At 56.3% G+C, this 19,523-nt stretch overlaps 2 protein-coding genes across 5 annotated transcripts in view; one reads left to right on the top strand and one right to left on the bottom strand.

Moving 5' to 3' along the window:
• Positions 1 to 881, bottom strand: part of Ap3d1 (adaptor related protein complex 3 subunit delta 1) — a 39,316-nt gene extending 38,435 nt beyond the window's left edge. The window contains exon 1 of the mRNA XM_026414676.2: positions 595 to 881. Within this exon, the coding sequence (XP_026270461.1) occupies positions 595 to 690 (96 nt within the window). The 5' untranslated portion in view covers positions 691 to 881. The remainder of the gene's footprint in view (positions 1 to 594) is intronic.
• Positions 882 to 13,995: 13,114 nt separating this feature from the next.
• Dot1l (DOT1 like histone lysine methyltransferase) overlaps positions 13,996 to 19,523 on the top strand; it is a 54,757-nt gene continuing 49,229 nt past the window's right edge. For 2 of the 4 annotated variants that reach the window (XM_026414707.2, XM_026414706.2), the window contains exon 1: positions 13,997 to 14,156. In XM_026414707.2, coding sequence (XP_026270492.2) covers positions 14,076 to 14,156 — 81 coding nt within the window. In that variant the 5' untranslated portion in view covers positions 13,997 to 14,075. Of the gene's footprint in view, positions 14,157 to 19,523 lie in introns of all 4 variants that reach the window. The other 2 variants (XM_026414708.2, XM_026414709.2) reach the window with 2 other exon arrangements.

Here is a 19,523-nt window from a genome sequence, read left to right as displayed (position 1 = left end):
TCTTGGCTGCTCCCTTATGGGGGCTGAAGGGACAGCCCTAGGAGCTTGGGCCCAGAGGCAAGGCCCTGACATCTGGCAGTGTCCCCAGCCTGGCCCCGGGGAGCAACCTGGACACGGTTCCCCATCCAGGAATTTCTCCAAGGGGCACCCTCCGATCCCCTGCCTCTGGCTCCCAAGGAGAGTCCCCATGAGAATCAGGGGTCTCCTGAGTCCCCAGGGTTCCTGGGCGCAGACACCAAGCCCCACAACTTCGCCGGTATAGGGAAACTCACGAGGTCTCTGTGCAATGACCGAGGGGAGGGGGCAGAATCTCCCCGAGGGGCGAACTGAGGCTCCGGGAGGCTGGCCACCCTGCGCAGGGCCCGGGCCGCCGCCTCGGGAACACTGCTGCCCCAGGTGGTCCGCAGACCGCAGCACAGGGGTACACTGTGGCTGGTCAGGGAGAGGACGTGCAGCGTCGCTGCCCCTGGACAGGCGGGGCCGGCGCTCGGAGCGTGGCCGCGGGCACCGGCTGGAGGCTGAGCCGGCCGGGTGGGCAGGGCGGGCAGAGCCGGGACGGTGACCAGGCCGCACACCCCGCTCGTGCCGGCTCACCTCGTCCTCCTTGTGGTTGCGGATGCCGCGGACTAGGTCCTGCAGGTTCTTGTCGAACATGCGGTCGATGCTGCCCTTGACCATCTTGAGGGCCATCGCGGCGGCCCGCGGGCTCTGGCCCCCGAAGGTCCGCGGCCCGGCACCGTGCGGGGGCCCGGGAACCGCGCCTGCCGCCCGCGGAGCACTGCGCTGCCGGCCGCCGCGGCGGGACAGGTGCCCAGGCCAGGGCGGCGGCGCGGTCCGTGAACAGGGACGGCGGCGACGACCCCCGGCCCAAAGGCCCGCGCTCCGGAGCCTAGCCGCTGGCAAATGGCGGACAAGATGGCGGCAGGTCAGCTGACGGCGGCCGCCGGGTCCCAGCCGGGACGTCTGAGGAAGCCCCGCCCCGCCTCGGCCCCGCCCCTTCGCCTCCGTTTCCCTGACGACCACAGTCCGCCCCATCGCCAGGCGAAACTGCCCTTTTCGGTGGCATGGTTCCGCCCCCTCAGGGTCAGGCTCTGCCCTCTCATTGGTCAGTGTCCGACGTAACTCCAGGCACTTCCTCGTTCCGTGTCTAGCCACGCCCCTGAAATGGGGGTCCGCCTCGTCCCGCCCCTGGGCTCAGTGACAGACCCGGGCGTGATCCGTGGTGGGCGGGGCCTTGGTGGGCCGGGCGCCCACGTGGAGTTCAACCGTGCAGTTCCGGGAAAAGAACCTAGCTCCGCCTGGTCTGTATCTGAGAGATGACGCTTCCTGAGAACCTCCAAATTCCCTGCTGCGAACCGATCCTGCGTCCCCTGCAGCCTCACAAAATACTGTAATCGGTCAGGACAGGACTAACGTGCCCACAGGAAGAAACTGAGGCCAGAGCTGCAGCTTCAACGCAAGTAACTCACTCAACACATATCCATCGAGGACCCACTGTGTGCCAGGCATAGGAAGGGGCCCCGGACGCAACAGGAAATAAGATACACCGAGTGCCCGCCCTAGGGATACCCCTTTAGGGAAGTAGGAGAGCCAGCCACAAACTCGGTTGATATAGATGCAGCACAAATATGACTGATTATATCGAGAATACAGTTAAACCAAAGAGCAGAATAAAACGAAAAGTCCATGGCTGGATTGCTGCTCGATGATAGAGCACCTGCTTAGTGTGCAGGACACCTGGTCGGATCACAGCCACATTAAAAAGAAAAAATCAAAACCCATTAGAATGAGGCTGGACTGGGCCTCAGTGGTAGAGTACTCACCTAGCCTGCGTGGGGCACTGGATTTGATCCTCAGCACCACATAAAAATAAAATAAAGATTAAAAAAAACAACAACATAAGAATGGATCTCATAAAGACTGGTTCAACTACAAACTTTAAATATATAAATATAAAGACAAATCAGGCACAATGGTGTATGCCTGTAGTCCCAGCAGCTCCAGAGGCTGAGACAGGAGGATGGTTTGAACCCAAGAGATTGGGGCCAGATTGGACAACATAACAAGACTCTTTGTCTTTAAAAAAAAATTTAAACGGGCTAGGTGTGTTGGCACACATCTGTAACCCAGCAATGGAGAGGTTGAGGCAGGAGCACCATGATCTGGAGACCAACATCAGCAATGTGGCAATGCCCTAAGCAACTTAGCAAAACCCTGCTTCAAAATAAAAAATAAAAAGAGCTGGTAAGGTTGCTCAGTGGTTAAGTGCCCCAGGGTTCAATCCTCAGTATCAAAAAAAGAAAAATAAAATTAAGTCCAGCGTGGTGGTGCACGCCTGTAACCAAACAACTCAGGAGGAGGGTCCCAAGCTCCCAGCCAGCCTGGGCAGCTGACCAAGATGCTGAATCAAACCAAAAGAATGGCTATGGAGTTCTGTAATGCAGCACCTCTCAGTTCAGTACCACACAAAAAAAAAAAAAAAAAAGAGAAAAGAAATCTCATATCCATGTCTGTGTGCAATGGCTTATAATGCTTTGTGGTTTTTTGGTTTTTGTTGTTATCTTTTGCAGTGCTGTGGCCATGCTAGGCAGGAACTCTACCATGGAGCTACATCTCCTGCTTTTTGGGGGGAGGATTGAACCCGGGGTGCTTAAACACTGAGCCACATCCCCAAACCTTTTAATATTTTATTTAGAGAGAGGGTCTTGCTAAATTGCTTAAAGCCTTACTAAATTGTAGAGGCTGGCCTTGAACTTTCAATCCTCCTGCCTCAGCCTCCCAAGACCTGCAGGAATACAAGCATGTACCACTACACCCAGCCCCAGCTCTTTTTATTTTATTTTGAGACAGGGTCTCAGTAAAGTTGCTGAGGCTGGCCTCCAACTTGGAATCCTCCTGCCACAGCCTCCCAAGTCACTGGGCATATCGGCATGTGCCACTGCACTCAGCTCTGGTTTTCTGTTTTTAGTGGCAATATCATCCTTTTCTTAGATACTTATCAGGGGACAGAGAGGTTATTCCTAGTATTTTCCCCTCACGATGCCATTCCATGATACAGGTGTAAGAGCCAAAGGATGAGGTACATTCTTGAAAGAAGGAGAAGAGTGAAGGCCAAGGAGTGACAGGTGTCCCACAGACTTGGGGCCACTCTAGGCATGCGGAGAGGGAGAGCTGGGGGGAGTGAAGTGGGAGGGTGGCAGGGATGCAGTTGGAGCCTGCGCAGCAGAGGGCTTTGAAGGACAGTGCACCAGAGCACCAGCCGGCGGCCCGAGGGCCTCACCCTCCTCCACCCGCTTGGCTTGGCAGGTGGTGAGGGAGAGCCCAGGGGAGCGAGCCACCTCTGAGGTCCACAGAGGCACCTTGCAGGCCAGGTGTGGTGGCACACGCTGTCATCCCAGCAGCTCACGAGGCTGAGGCAGGAGACTAAGTCTGGGGCCAGATGGGACAACCACAAGAGCCTGTCTCAAAATAAAATGGAAAGGTGTGGGGGTGCATCTCAGGGGGGAGCACTTGCCTGACAGGAGGCCCCAGCTGTGCAATAAATAGGAAAGTCCCCACCATACTCTCTGTTCCCTTCCCTGCTGGATTCTTGTCTGTGTTTTTTTGTTAACTAATTATTTGGTTTATTATTGGTCTGTATCACTTCTTCCCACCGGGGCACACATACTAAAAAGGGCGTTTTGTCTTTTCTGTGTGTTGTATGAATAGGGGCTTAAAAAATATTTTGGCCGGGTGCGGTGCGCACACCTGTCATCCCAGCGGCTCAGGAGGCTGAAACAGGAGGATCACGAGTTCAAAGCCAGCCTTCGCAAAAAGCTGGGCACTGAGCAACTCAGTGAGACCCTGTCTCTAAATAAAACACAAAATAGGTCTGGGGATGTGGCTCAGTGGTTGAGTGTCCCTGAGTTAAAAAAAAAAAAAAAGAAAGAAAGAAAGAAAGGAAGAAAGAAAGAAAGAAAGAAAAAAGGAATTTATTATTATTATTATTATTATTATTATTTAAATATTTATTTTTCGGTGGACACAACATCTTTGTTGGTATGTGGTACTGAGGATCGAACCCGGGCCGCACTCATGCCAGGCGAGCGCACTACCGCTTGAGCCACATCCCCAGCCCCAAGAAAAAAGGAATTTAAAAAGTTTTTATTTTATTTTATTTATTTTATTTTTTAATTTAATTTAATTTTTTTCAGTGCGGGAAGACTGAAAAACATTTTCCAAAAGACCCGACTCCTTCTTAACCCGGAGCCGGCGGCTGCCTGCAACCCCCACGGCAGCCAGCAGAGGGCAGCGATAGCCAGGCCCCGGCCGGCCGAGGGACTGGAGGAGCCGCACCTTCGGGCACCGGGTCCAGCCTCCACCGCCCGCGCATCCACCCGCCTGGCCGCCGCGCGGGAAGCCTCGCCCGTGGACAGTTTTGGCAACGGACAGAGCTGAAAGACAAAGTCCCGGCCAGGAGAAGCTTTGGAAAACTAGTCCAGACCGAGGGGACCGAAGAGGCTTGGCCTGGGCAGGCACAGGGAGAGGTGGGTGGGGCTGGAAGAGTGGACGAAGGTGACGTTGGTGGCTCCCGAGGGCCCGGTCAGAGTCACCTCGCCAGCGCTCCCGAGTGCCCATGGCACACCCCCCAGGAGTTCTGTTTTGAAATCTGTGACAAATTGGCGACGTTCATTTCCATTTGCTCTTGACAACCCACATTCGGAGAAGTGAGGTCCCTGAACCAGACCCCAGCTTCCAAGTTCAAACCCACATCTTGAACTTCTCTACTCCTCCAACTCTCACCAAGAAGGCACTGGGCTTCCACTTCCAAGTCCTTGCCCTGTGATGCAGTGACACCTGGTGTAATAGCCAGCGCAGGCTACAGTGACAGAAGCGCTACTGCAGGCTCTTGTCACCATCACTGCTGCTGTCCTCTACAGGCCAGCTCACATGGAAGGCTGCCCCTGGGCCCTGCTGCCCTAGGCTCTAGCTCTGGGTTGCTCCAGGCCTTTTCAGTGGAGAGGTGGCTGGAGAGGTCGTTGATATCACCCAACAGCTGGCTCTGGGAACGGGCTGCTAAGTCCCCACAGTCCCCCAGCGACTGGTATAAATACCTCCGTAGAGGCTCACTTCCACCCACTGTTGAGGCTTCCACGTGGGTGGAGTTGGAGAAAGGGGTAGTCACACCCCTGGGTGTTTCCCCTCTGCCAAGCATCGCAGAGCAGGGGCTCAGCACAGGTGCAACTTGGTTCCATCTCCAGGACCCAAAACACAACAAATCAAAAAGCAAAACCCAGGAGCCCACTAGTACGTCAGGGAGAGTCGACTGGGAGAGCTCTGGGAGATGTTGTGAAGGAAGGAGATGAGGCTGCTGCGCACAGACCATGAAACCCAGATCCAGCGGTATGGTTCCTACCTAGCCTGTGGAGGCCCTGGCTTCAGTCCCCAGCCACACACACACACACACACACACACCTGGCGCAGGGCTGGGTTTGTGGCTCCATGGCAGAGCACTTGCCGAGCACATGTGAACCCATTTCAACAGTGGGTGAGATGAGCCTCCTCGGAGGTATTAAGGCCAGATGCTGTGAATGAAGGTGCTGAAGCGCATGACCTTATTTACATGTGTTCCACCACCACTGCCCACAGTGACCGCCTGGAGGCAGCACAGGAACCCGAGCTGCAAAAGCCAACGTGGCAGATGAGGTTCCAGGGTCACCTGGATCCCTCTGAGATCCCTCTTGCTGTGTTCCTGTTGCATCATTTGCTTCCTCCTGAGAGAGTGAGCTCCCCCTCTGCAAGGCAGGAAGCCTGGGTGCATCTCTGTTGGCAGGGAGGGAGGACTACCAATCCATAGGCCAAGGTCAAGGTCACCTGCAGATGGAATTTTGGAAAGATAGAAACATGTACAAACAGCCAGACAAAATGCACACTCCTGATGTCCCTGCCATATGGGAGGCTGAGGCAGAAGGATCACAAGTTTGAGGCCAGCCCCAGCAACTTAGAGAGGCTCTGTATCAAAATAAAAAAATAAAAAGGACTGGGGGTATGGCTCAGTGGTAGGGAGCCCCTGGGTTCAATAATGCCAGTACTGCAAAAAGTGGGGGTCATAGCTGAGCTTTTCAAGCCTGGGGCGTGGCTTGGGGCAGAGTACTGCCTGGCACAGGTGAAGGGCTGAGTTTTGTCCTCAGCACCACAAAGAAGAATAAAAAAGAAGAGAAAGAACCTAATGTGACAGGCAGGGCCCACAAGGCACCCACGGGCAAGGTCCAAGCCTGGGGCACTAGACATGGAGCTTAGAAGAGAGCCCAGTTCCTCAGTGTCAGATCAGGCGAGGCGGGCATCGACCAAAGGAGGCAGATTGAAAAAGGCCTCCAAAGGAGGCTTCATTGAGACTCACTCCCAGGCGGAACCCGATCAGAGCCACAGAGTGGACAGGAGGAGGGTCTGAGGAGAAACCGCATGGGGGCTCCGGACTGGACTTTTATGGGGCTGACAGCAGGAAGGGAAGGGCTGGGGACAGGAAAAGGTGTTTTTAGAGTCCCTGGTCCTGTTGGAGTTGGTCAGGGGAGTTGGCTGAACTGCCAGGATTGGCCAGGGGTCCTGCTGATTGACAGGTGTTAGTCAGGAGATCCCGACGATTGACAGGCATTTCTGTTGGCGCCTGATTGGGCGCCTGGGGCTGCTTTGTTTGCAGTCCCTGCCACTGACCTCACACTCAGCCTCACCTGGGCAGCTTGGACCTCTCCGTGGTGCTGAAACACCCGCTCTGTGGCCGGGGTTTGGGCCTAGGATTCTAGCCCTGCCCAGTCCTGCCAAATATACCCCTGGACCCCTGGTTTCAGATCCTGACCTTGTTTAGCTTCAGACGGGGGGCGGGGGGGGTGAGGCTTGAGTTCTAGGGCAGCCAAGGACAGGAGCCCCCTGGACTCTGAGTATTCCCAAGCATGGATGCTCCCAGCAGGAGTGCCACAGAGAGGTGGGGGCTGAGGGAGGGCGCCCTTCACCCACACACCTCCTGGAATGGTGCCAGTTTGCACCTGGAGGACAGCCAGTGTCAAGTGTGGGCCTCAGATCATATCAGCTGGTTCAAGAACGTGAATTGAAACCTGTCACAGTCTCTGTTCTAGTGTCTCGACCTGTAGCAGCCTCCAGAAGCCACAGAGCCCCCACATCTGACTCAGGGTGGTGACAGAGACATGACAAATCACCGTTTTGTGTGTGTGTGGGACTGGGGATTGAACTCAGGGACGATCTATCACCAAGCTACAGTCTAAGTCCTTTTAGTTTGGATTTCGAGGCAGTCTTACTAAATTGCACACTCTGGCTCTAACTTGGCCTCCTCCTGACTCAGCTCCTGAGTGGCCTGGATGACAGGTGTGGCAGGCCACTCTTCCAGACCACCCTCAGAAGTTACAGGATTCACCCAAGGTCACCCTGTGGGATGGGCGGAGGGGAGGCAGGGTGGGCCCCTGGGGAGCTGGTGTGGTCAGTGGCTGGGCAGAGGGAACAGCCAGAGGGCTGGAGGGAGGAGTCCCAAGGTCACAGGAGGGTGGGTTTGGTCACCAAGCCAGTGCCTGCAGGGAGGGGCAGGGCCAGGGGGCTGTGAGCCCAGCTTGGCCAGGCTGAGGCTGAGGCACCCTGAGGGCCGCTCTGCAGAAAGAGGAGAGCCTGGTGCTATGCACAGGATAATCCCAGCTCCTGGACACTGAGGCAGGGGATTCCAAGTCCCAGGATAGCCTGGGCAACCTAGGGAGGCCCTGTTCAAACAAGTAAGAAGGGCTGGGGTGCAGCTCAGTGGTGGACACCTGCCTGGCATGAGGGAGGCCCTGGGCTCCATGCTAGTCCTGCAGAGGTTGGGGGCAGGGGACCTGGAAGGAGAGGGATAGTCCTAGGAGATAGAGAAGGAGAGAGGGAGAGGGAGAGGGAGGGAGGGGGAGGGGGAGGGGGAGGGGGAGAGGGAGAGGGACAAGGAGAGGGAGAGGGAGGGAGGGGGAGGGGAGAGAGGGAGAGAGGGAGAAAGGGAGAGGGAGGGAGGGGGAGGGGGAGGGGAAGGAGGGGGAGAGGGAGAGGGACAGGGAGAGGGAGGGAGGGGGAGGGAGAGAGAGGGAGGGGGAGGGGAGAAAGGGAGAGGGAGGGAGGGGGAGGGAGGGAGAGAGGGAGAGACAGAGAGGGGGAGAGGGAGGGAGGGATGGAGAGGGAGAGGGAGACAGAAGTGGGAGAGAGGGGAAGAGGGAGGGGGAGGGGAGGCCCCTGGACACCAGTGTGGCCCACTCCTGAGGGAGCTAACCCCCAGGCCTGTGGGCAGCCAGCCTGCCCCCCTGACTCTTGGTTTCCAAGGCCAGGAAGGGGATGCCCAGCTGAAGGGCTTAGGGACCCTTGTCTCTAGAGCCTTCGGGGCTGTCCTTGGGGGGGAGGACGCCAGCCATGCCAGCCATCCCAGCCCTGTGTCTGCAGGGTTCCTGGTCACCCCCACCTGAGCCTGTGTTGCCTGGAGATCCTCCTGACCTCCCCACCTCCCCACCTCCAGGCTGTCCTCACAGCCCTCAGGGACCCATGGGGAACCCTTTTACGGATGATTCCAACACTTGAGCCCACTCTGGGCACTCCACCAAAACTCTGTTTCAAAATGAAGGATCGCCTGGGCAGCGTGGCCAGCCTGTGATCCCAGCAGCTCCCAGGGGAGGCCGGGTCACAGCCAGCCTCAGCCATGGGGAGGCCCTAAGCTCCTCAGTGGCTGGGGTGTGTGGCTCAGTGGTCCAGGGCCCCTGAGCTCAATCCCCATGCCCCCTCCACACACAAAAAGGGCTAATGAGAAACTGATGTGACTCCATTTTTGAGAATCCAGCCTCTACCTCAGAGCAAGACCTGTCCTAAGGAAGGGGGCGTGACCCTCGTCCAGGTGTCCCCCAGTAGTTTATAGGGTTGATAACATGTTGGGAAACCACTCAGTTGAGCACGTACTCCCCTCGTGGCTTAAACCAGTCAGTTCAAATGAATCCCCCTCTTGTACTAACCAGTCACCTACCCATCTTGTTCTCTCCAGTGAATGTGCTAATCAATGTTAAGAGCTGTTGTTTGGGCTGGGGATGTGGCTCAAGTGGTAGTGTGCTCGCCTGGTATGCGTGAGGCACTGGGTTTTATTCTCGGCACCCCATAAAAATGAAAATAAAGATATTTTGTGTTCACCTAAAACTGAAAAAAATAAATGTTAAAAAAAAAAAAGAGTTGTTGTTTGACTTTCCTGCGCCCTGGGACCCCTGCGTTGGTGAAAGGGTAAAGTTTCTAAGCTGGAAAGCTTGAATGTAAAAGATTAGGTATTATTAAGTTCCTCTGTTACACCCAGAACCTGAAATTCCTGAGATAGTTAAAACAACGCCCTACTGGCCCTTTAGCCTAGGGCCCTGTGCAGTTCGTCACAGGGCCCGGACCAACCAGTTTGAATGTGTAACCCTCTTACAAATGACCAATCACCCTCGCCCGACCTGTTCCCGCCAATGAATGTGCCAATCACGTCTCAGAGTTGTTGTTCAATTTCCCCGCGCCTCATGATGATTTGTTCTGATGTATGCAAAGCCCACCGCCCTCTCCAAAAAGTGTACTTAAGCTCTGCTTGACCTTTGCTCTGGGCTCTGGGCTGCTCTCCCTTCTTGAGTGAGCACGGAGCCCCAGCGCGCTGGAATGGATCCCCAATAAATCCCCTTTTGCCAATTGCATGGAGCCAGTCTCTTGTATGGTCTCTCCCTCCGACGCTCCGCCGGACCCCCCTTACATTGGGACGGTTGTGAGTCCAGGCTCCAGTTTGCAATAAAGACTCTTGTGTGATTGCATCAGATTTGGCTCCTGGAGGTCTATGGGGTCTCATGAACCTGGCATGACACTGGGAGCTTGGCTCAGCTGTAGAGCACCCCTGAGTTCAGTTCCCAGGATCACAAAACATTTTTTACTTTGGGGGGTACCAGGGATTGCACTCAGGGGCACTCGACCACTGAGCCACACCCCAGCCCTGTTTTGTATTTTATTTAGAGACAGGGTCTCACTGAGCTGCTCAGTGCCTCGCTTTTGCTGAGGCTGGCTTTGAACTCGCGATCCTCCTAACAGCCTCCGGAGCCACTGGGATCAAAGAACACTTTTTATTGTTCACCCTTGGATTTATTTTATCTATTTTATGGGGTGATGAGACTGGAACCCAGTGCCTCACACATGCTAGACCAGGGCTCTACCCCTGAGCCCCAGCCCCAGCCCCGATTGCTTACCCTTGGGACAATATTTTACTTAGAGACAGGGTCTCACTGAGTTGCTTGGCACCTCACCTTTGCTGAGGCTGGCTTTGAACTCACCATCCTCCTGCCCCAGCCTCCTGAGCTGCTGGGATGACAGGCGTGCCCACCGTGCCCGCCGCACCCTGCCAACTGAACTGTTGTGTTGTTTGGAGAAGGAGTCTTTCTCTGTTTCCCAGGCTGCTCTTGAATTCCTGGGTTCCAGCGATCCTCCTGCCTCAGCCTCCTCCTAGAAGCTGGGTCTCCAGGTGCCACCAGGCCCAGCTAGAGTAAATAATTGTGTCCTTGCTGGACCACAGAACTGTCCGCCCCCTCTTCCCTGCTGGTTCCCTGTGTCCCTCAGCTTTGCCATGCTGTGACTGAAGCACCTGATTAGAAGACTTAGAAGAGGAAAAGGCTATTTTGGCTCATGGTTTCAGAGGTTTGGTCTGTGGCGGGCCAAGTCCACTGCTGGGGGAGACAGGAGGAGAGGTAGCACGAGGAGGAAGAGAACTGCTGGGCTCAGTGGCGGGGAGCAGAGACAGAGAGGGGAAGGGAGGTGCAGGGGGCAGGCACCCTCCAGGGCACCCGCCACACTCCACCTGGCCACAGTTACCACCAGTGGGTCCACTTGAACCATGGTGGACTGGTTGGGCTCACCTCTGAACATCCTGCACTAACAGGAGCTCGGGGGCACCTCGAGCGCACCACAGCACCCTCATCTTCGTTCCCGCGGGGACCTGGACTCTCCCACTCTTTCTCCAAGGAATTGCACACCCTCTACTCATCTCCCCAGGGGACTCTGCCGCCCCTCATTTCCCCCTGAGCACCCCTCGAGCCTGCTCTTTGCCAGGTTCCGAGCTGGTCCTGGACAAATGGGCAGTGCCCACACATGAGGGGAGCCGGTCCCCGGGGGTTCAGGGAAGGCCTCTTCCGGCAGGACACCTCTGGGCCCCCCAGAGCAGGCTCCGAGGCTCCACCTCCTTCTGGACCCACGTCTCTGCCTGCCCACCTGTCACTGCTGAGACAGGTGTGATCCTCAGGCACCCCTCCTGGGAAGGCGCCACTCGGAAGCCAGATACCCCCAAGTGCAAGCCTGGTTCCCAGCCATGACTCAGGCCTCCAGAAATAGAGCTGAGCTGCTGCACACAGAGGAGGAGGTATTTTAAGGAACTGACTCATGTGACTGTGTGGGCTGGCAAGTCCCAAGTCTGCAGGGCAGGCATCAGGGAAGAGTGGATGGCAGCTCACATCCAGGGTCAGGCAGGCAGCGCCGGGGGCACAACTCCCCTGGGGGGCTCCCGTGTTCACAGGACTTTGATTGGAGGGGGCCTGTCCTGTTGGGATGGAGTTTGCTGTGGGGGAGACAGACTGAGTTTGACTCTGAAGAGTGCAACCAGGAAAATTGGGAATTCATACTCCAGGAGCAGAGAGAAGGGGCAGGGAGCGGAAAATTACCAAGAGGAAGCCTCAGCCTCAGCCGTGAGGGGAGTTCTGGCTAGACCCAGAACCAGGCTCCTGCAGAAGGCGGCGGGGAGTGTGGGGGAGGAATCTGATCAGACAGGAAGGTGATCCCAATGGAGGACAGGTGTTTCTGGCTAAACTGACTTGGCAGGATTTTTTTTTTTTTTTTAATCCTAGGCTTGACCAGGAAGAATTTGGGAGCCCAAGGTCAAGCCATAAAAGAGGGAAGAGCCTGCCCAAAGTCTTCCTCAGGCTAGAGATGAAATCACAGTGGTGGAGAGATGGTGGCATGTTTGGGATTCCAGAACCCAGACACACTTCTTCCCAGGAAGAACAGGAGTGTTCTAATGAGTTGGGTAGAAGAGTCTTTTTTTTTTTTTTTGGTACCAGGGATTGAACTCGGGGGCCTCCACCACTGAGCCACACCCCAGCCCTGTTTGTGTTTTATTTACAGACACTGAGTCGCTTAGTGCCCAGCTGTGAGCTGAGGCTGGCTGTGAACTTGTGATCCTCCTGTCTCAGCCCCCCCTCCCCCCCCAGCGGCTGCGATGCCAGGCGTGGCCACCAAGCCTGGCTCCTAGGAGACTGGTTTTATAGGTTGGTAACAGCTGAAAGAGAAGCCAGCAAAGACCCTGCGTGGAAAGGTCACCTCGAGCTAGGCTCCTGGTGTGCCAGGTACAGTGGCCACATCTGTCATTCTGGGGACTCCTGCAGGGTCCCAAGTTCAAGGCCAGTCTGGGAAACTTAGACCCAGTCTCAAAATAAAAAATGAATTGCACTTTGAATATCTCGCTTCTGTAGGATGTAGCTCGGTGGTAACGTGCCCCTGGGTTCAATCTCCAGTACCAAAAAAGAAAAATAGAAAAAAAAAGTTGACCTAGGTTGCCGCAGTTCATTTTTCCTGTGAGTGCTGCTGGGGACTGAACCAGGTGCTCTACCACGGAGCTACACCCCAGCCCTTTCTATCTGGGGACCGGGTCTCGCTCAGTTGCCCAGAGTGGCCTGCCACTTGCTGCCTGCTGCCTCAGGCTTCCCAGTAGCTGAGGTCACCATGGGTGCAGCCGCCACACCTAGTTTTGCAGATAACTCTTATTAGATCAGGACTGAGGCTCAGGGACTTCAGGGTGGTGCTGACCAAAACCAGGCAGTTGGGGAAATTGAGCTCTTATCTCTTCTCTCCTGTTTTCTGGGAAGGTCAGATAACAACTTAGTTTTCTTTTGGCCAAGAGAACTTTAGAGATAGCGATCCCTTTTGAGCTTTAACCTGGTCTGTTGGTGCCCTGGGCAGGAGCTTAGTCCAAAACAAGGGCCTCCTACCATCATTTTTTATTTAAGAGGCTTACCTCTTAAAGTCCACTGATTTAAATTGAATGTTAATCTCATTAAAATTTAAGATATCTTCTTGGGGCTAGGTGTGGCTCAGTGGTGGAGCACTGGCCTAGAACTTGTGAGGTCCTAGGTTCTTCTACACACAAGACAACTTTTAAGGTGTCATCTAGAATATGCTTGAGCTGGGTGCAGGGGCAAGCCTGTCAGCCCAGCGGCTGTGGAGGCCAAGACAGGAGGATGGCAAGTTAGAGGCCAGCCTCCATAACTTATTGAGGGCCTGTCCCAAAATAAAACAAAAAGGGCAGTGGGTGCAGTTCAGTGGTAGCACGCCTCTGGGCTCAATCCCCAGTTCCCCACAAGAAAAGAAAGTAGAAAGGCACTCATTTTATTCACTGGGCCAGTACTGAGTGTGCAGCGGCTGGTACCCAGAATGATGAATAAGCGGCATTACTGAGGGTGTCTTGTGCCTGCAGCTGGGGTGGGCCCCTGCATTCGGGGTTCCACACTGAAGAGAGACTCGAGTTGCCAATTGCGGGATGGGGGGAGGCGGGATTCGAACTCGCCACCTGACGGGCCTGCCCGCAGGATTTCCCGGGGTCCCCGCTTCCGGCCGGTGGGGGCATGCGAGGGCAGCCGAGGACGTGCCAAGGAGCGTGCGTGCCTGCGTGATCACGTGCGGACGGGCGAGCCCATGGGGCCGCGCGGGCGCAGGGGTGGCGCGCGCGGCGCGGCGGGCGGGGCGGCATCGGCGCACCGCCTCCTCGCGCCGGCCCCCCCCCCCGCGCGCGGCGAGTGGTTCCGCCCGGCCCCCGGCTCATTGTGCTCGCCTCACGCCGGCCCAAGATGGCGGCGGCGCTGGAGGCCCCGGGCCTGTGACCACAAAGAGGCAGCCGGGGCCGGACGGGAGCGCGGCGGCGGCGGCCAGGCCCGGGCCGCCCCCCACCCCCGCCCTCGCCGCGCCCGCCCCGCTCCGCCCGCCGCCCTGCGGCGCCCCGCCCTCCCCAACCGCCCGCCTAGCATGGTGCGGCGGCCGCGCGCGCCGACATGGGGGAGAAGCTGGAGCTGAGGCTCAAGTCGCCCGTGGGGGCCGAGCCCGCCGTCTACCCGTGGCCGCTGCCGGTCTACGTGAGTTCGCCGCGGGGCCCCGGGACGCGGGCGGCGGGCCCAGGGCCGCGGCGGGGTCGTCGTCGCCGGCGGCCGTTCCGCCCGCCCCGCGCGGCTGCCGTTGCCCGGTGCCCGCGGGCGGGCGCTGTCAGCCGGCGGGTCCGGGTCGGGAGCCCGTCGGTGGAACCTCGGGCCAGCACGGTGCGGCCTCGGAGCTAGGAGTGCTGTCCCCCTGACCCTGGGGGCAGGACGGTGCGGCCCCGCGAGCTGGGAGGGTTGTGGCCTCATCTGGGGGTGGGCAGGACTGGAGCTGTCCCGGGAGCTGGGAGTGCTGTCCCCCTGACCCTGGGGGCAGGACGGTGCGGCCCCGCGAGCTGGGAGGGTTGTCGCCTCATCTGGGGGTGGGCAGGACGGTGCGACCCCGGGAGCTGGGGGGGTTGTCGCTTCATCTGGGGGTGGGCAGGACGGTGCGACCCCGCGAGCTGGGAGGGTTGTCACCTCATCTGGTGGTGGGCAGGACTGGAGCTGTCCTGTGAAGTGGGAGTGCTGTCCCCCGAATTCTAGGGACTCTTAGAATTGTAGGCTGAGTGGAAATTTACAAGCCTTCTGCCTGGGGTTCCAGGGATCCCCCGGTCATCAGCATCCTGGTCCTGGGGGTCAGTTTGCATGTGGGTGGAAATTGAAGCAGGCAGGATTGGGGGCGCTCTGGGTGCATAGGGCCTGAGAGGCAGGCCTGTAGGGGACCTGGCACCCTCGGCCCCCAGAGACCTGCTGGGCCGGCCCGGGGCTCCTGACTCCATGGCCTGTGCCAGGCTTTGGAAGTAGGGTGGCGGCGGCCTGGAGCGAGGCCCTCGCCCTGCCTCTCCTGTTGGACGGCTGGGTGTGCATCAGGAGGGAGACTCCCTGGTTTTCCTACCAGGCCAGGCCACAGGAGTTTCGGATTTAACTTCTGTCTCCTCTCTCAGCTCTCTGCAGGGTCGTTCACATTCAGAGTTCAGTTCTGTGAGTTTGGAGAGATTGGTTGGGTCTCATAACCACTGTCTTGCCCACCCATATCTACCTCCGACTTCCTGGCCCCTAGACTGTTTTGTGATGGCGCTTTTGCCTTTTCCATAAAGTCAGATGAATGAACCAACAGCGTGTAGCCCTTTGGCTCTGGTGCTTAAGTCAGCAAAATGTATCTAACCTCCTCCAAGTTGCTTTGGGTATCAGCATTATCTCTGCAGTCCTTGTAATTATTGTGATGTGTGGTGTGCTGGGGGTCACGCCCAGGCCTCTACCAGTGAGCCATACCCCCTGCCCAAGATGTTTCTTTTTTTTTTTTGGTACCGGGAATTGAATCTAGGGATGTACTACCTCTGAAGTACATCCCAGTCCTTTTTCCTTTTTATTTTGAGACAGGTCTAAGTTGCTTAGGCCCTCGATAAGTTGCCAAGGCTGGCCTCAAACTTGTGTGATCCTCCTGCTTCAGCCTCCAGTGTTGCTGAGCTTACTCACATGCACCACTGTACCTGGTTTTATTTTTCAGTTTGAGTCACCCAGGCTAATGGGATCCTCCTGCCAGAACATCCAGAGTTGCTGGGATTATAGTTGTGTGCTACCGAGCCCAGCCAAATCCCATTATAGGTCTCTCCTCCAACCAAATATTTATTTATTTTTCTTGTTGTACTGGGTACTCAGGGCCTTGCACATACTAGGCGAGGGCTCTGCCGCTGAACTCATCCCCAGCCTGCAGTTTTTGTTTTTTGTGGTGCGGCATCCCTTGGGTGGAGAGGCCAGTTTTTGTTTATCCTGCAGTCGCAGGACACGGACTCTTTTTCTCGTTTTTCTTGATTAGAGTAAAGGGGCTCTGGACATGAGTGGCTGGTTTTCACAAGAACTGACGTCTCGCCTTCACTTTGAGGAGGCTTAAGAGCAGGGCTGCTGGGCCTGTGCCAGTGGACGGCCGCCACTCTTCATCCTAAAAGTGGAAAAGGCGGCTGGTGGTGTAGCCCAGTGGGAGAGTACTTGCTTAGTGTATAAGGGGTCCTGGGTTAGAGTCCCAGCACAATAAGTTAAAAATAAAAAAGCTTAGACATCTAGCCTGTCATTCCAGTGACTCTGGAGGCTGAGGCAGGAGGATTGCAAGTTTGAGACCCTCTCTCAAAATAAAGAAGGCTGCAGATGTCGCTCAGTGGTAAATCACCCATGGGTTTAATCCCTGGTACCAAAAAAGGGGAAGAAAAGCAAAAAGTTCGGAACTCCACTGGAGCCTGACATCAGGGCTTGGGCAGAGTGCTGCTCCAGGTTCCCCTGTCCTTCTCCCCTGGTCCTAAGGTGGAAGTTCACCCAGAGACAGCCCACCCGCACAGGCGGGACCCAGGTTCCATCCTCGGCACCACATGAAAATAAGGCATTGTGTGTGTCCATCTACACCTGAAATAAATAAATAAATTACCAAAAAAGTTCACCCAGAGACAGCCTTACCCTGTGTGGGTAAGACCTTCCATTCAGCCGGGCAGGATCTGCCTTCACAATGGCAGGCGGGATTCCTTGCCTAGCCCCTTCCCTCCCTGGCCAGGACCTCACTTGACTGAACATCATGGGCTTCTCCCGGTCTGGTCGTCTGGCTGCCGTCTGAGGGCCGGCAGGTTGCAGGTGGGGGGGTTGGCATCTCCCTGGGCAGAGTAGGGAGCAGCAGCCTGTGGAGCTATTTCCCGACTGGGCCGGAGCCCAGAGGCGCACGACCACTGACACATCCCCAGCCCTTGTGTCTTGTTGTGGGCCAGGTCTGAGTTGTCCAGGCTGTCTGGACTGGGGTCTTCCTGCCTCCGCCTCGGGAGTCACTGGGTGGTGCGTGTGTGCAGGGTGCCTGGTTACAGTGCTCCCTTTTGCTGTCTCAGAAATGAGGGCAGTACTTGAAGTGAAAATGGACGACTTCAGAAGCTTAGGTTTGGTGCGGGTCGGAGGTCAGAGTATTCCTGTGACAGTACATTTGAAATACGGCCTGCAGATGTCCGTGCTTGTTTGTGAAAGCACCTGCAGAACATGCTCAGTGCCCCTACCCAGCACAGAGGACAGGACATGTTCCTCAGTCTCTAGAACCTTACCTAAACAAGGTAGTTCAATTTTTTTTTTTAATTGGACACAATACCCTTATTTTATTTACTTACTTCTGTATGGTGCTGAGGATGGAACCCAGGGCCTTGCTCGTGCCAGGTGAGGCCTCTGCCGCTGAGCCCCAGCCCCAGCCCCAGGAGTTTGATTGTTGTTGTCATTGTTTTGTCCTGGGGATTGAACCCGGGGGTGTTTAAACACTGAGTCCCATCCCCAGACCTCTTTATTTTTATTTTGAGACAGGGTCTTACTGAATTGCCAAGTTCAGCCTTGAAGTTGGTCCTCCTGCCTTAGCCTCCTCAGTCACTGGGGTGACAGTCACAGCCACCATCTCGGCAAGCAGTTCAGTTATAAAGGAAAAGGTCAGGCCTGGGCTGGGGCTCAGTGGTAGAGCCCTTGTGTGGCACGTGTGAGGCACTGGGTTTCATCCTCAGCACCACATAAAAATAGTAAATAAAGGTGTTGTGTCCATTGACAACTGAAAATTAAAAAAAAAAAAGGAAAGAAGGGGCGGGGACTGTGGCTCAGCAGTGGAGCGCTCGCCTAGCACAGGTGGGACCCAGGTTCCATCCTTGGCACCACATGAAAATAAGGCATTGTGTGTGTCCATCTACACCTGAAATAAATAAATGAATTACAAAAAACAGGAGGAAAGAAAAAGGTCAGGAATATCATAGTGCCACACAGAGAAGACCATCAGAGGTCCCAGAGGGAGGGGCTGCCGGTGGCCCTTGGGCAGGTACAGGGGCTTCTTGGAGGACAGGCCTCTGGGAGGAAGAGGAAACAGCTTCAGCTGCCCTCAGAATGGCCAGCGTCAAACTGGGCTGCACAGCTGAGCTGGCGGGTGCCACAGGGAGGCGGGCAGTGTTGGTGCTTGCACTGACTCAGGCCTGGGTGCCCTCTCATCGCTGGTCCCTGAGAACTCTTGGTGGCATTCCTAAAGCAGGAAGGCCCTTGTGTGGGGAAGGAGAGAGTGGCATTTTTGGTGACTGGCCTGACAGCACAGAGAAAGAACCTGAGGGTTGCTGGTGGCCTTCCTCTTGGTGACTCATTAGGCTGTGGGCCTTGGAGACAGCCTCCCGACTGAGCGACCCTCTGATGAGTGTGCGCAGCTGGTGGGTGGCAGAGAGCGGGGGCAGCATGACTCACAGGTGTCTTCTGAGGCTGGCCTCTGTGGGTGATCGTCCTGCTTTCTGTGGCGGGGGACTTAGTGGAGACGGGAAAGAGTGACAAACAGAAGCTGGTGACGTGTTGGTGTGGCGATGCGCTGGCTGTGGTGCTTGGTCACTCACTCCAGGTCACGCTGCCTGCTGTCCTGGTGGGGCCTGGGCAGGAGCTGGGGATGTGCTCGGGAGGTGGTGTGAGCTACAGGGTCCCCTGAGCCTGGCCTCTGCCTGGAAGCTGTTTGTCTGGGAGTGACCATAGGTCGATGCTGGCACACTAGTAGGAAACGGTGATCCCAAGTTCCTCTTGTCCTCCTGCAGCTCAGTCCCAGGTGACTGAGGACACACCCCTCTCCCACCAGGACCTCCCATGGACTACAAAATGTTGTCCAGGAGCACCATGTGCTGGGGGCTCAGGCAGGAGCCATCAGTTTTACCCTTTGACTGGGAAAGGTCAAGCCAGCTGTTCTGGGGTGGGGGCGGGCAGGGGCTGTGTCGCAGGGGACACAGTGATGTCTGGAGACATCCGTGGTTGTCAGATCTGGGGTCGGGGAACCCAGGGATGCTGCTTGATAACCTGTAAGACTCAGGCGCAGGAGGACCCCGAGTGTCAGTAGTGTGGAGGCTGAGAAAGACTGTGCTTCACAGCCTGCATTTCAAGGGTGCAGGCAGGCTGCTGGATGTGGTTGGTAGGCTGGATGTTCTATTTGTTGCTTTGGCCCTGTTTTTGTTTTCTGGGCTTCTTAGGAATGTGCATGTCAGCGGGGCCTATGTTCCAACCTCAGCCCTGTGAAGGTGTATACCCTTCCAGGTGTGGTTGCCATGCCTGTCATCCAGCAACTGAGGCTGGAGGATCACAAGTTCCAGGTCAGCCTTAGCAGTTTAGTGAAACTCTGTCTCAAAATAAAAAATGAAGCTGGGCGCAGTAGGCACACCTGTAATCCCTCTCCCGCCTATAATCCCTCTCCCGCCTATAATCCCTCTCTGGAGGCTGAGGCAGGAGGATTGCAAGTTCAAGGCCAGTCTCAGCAACGTAGTGAGGCCCTAAGCAACTTAGGAGACCCTGTCTCAAAAAATAAAAAGGGTTAGGGATGTGGCTTATTGGTTAAGTGCCCCTGGGTTCAATCCC

The sequence above is a fragment of the Urocitellus parryii genome, chromosome 3, assembly GCF_045843805.1.
Source record: "Urocitellus parryii isolate mUroPar1 chromosome 3, mUroPar1.hap1, whole genome shotgun sequence".
In the NCBI taxonomy this organism is placed as follows: Eukaryota; Metazoa; Chordata; class Mammalia; order Rodentia; family Sciuridae; genus Urocitellus; species Urocitellus parryii.
Note: the sequence above shows the minus strand (reverse complement) of the source record. Positions and strands in the feature narration are given on the sequence as shown.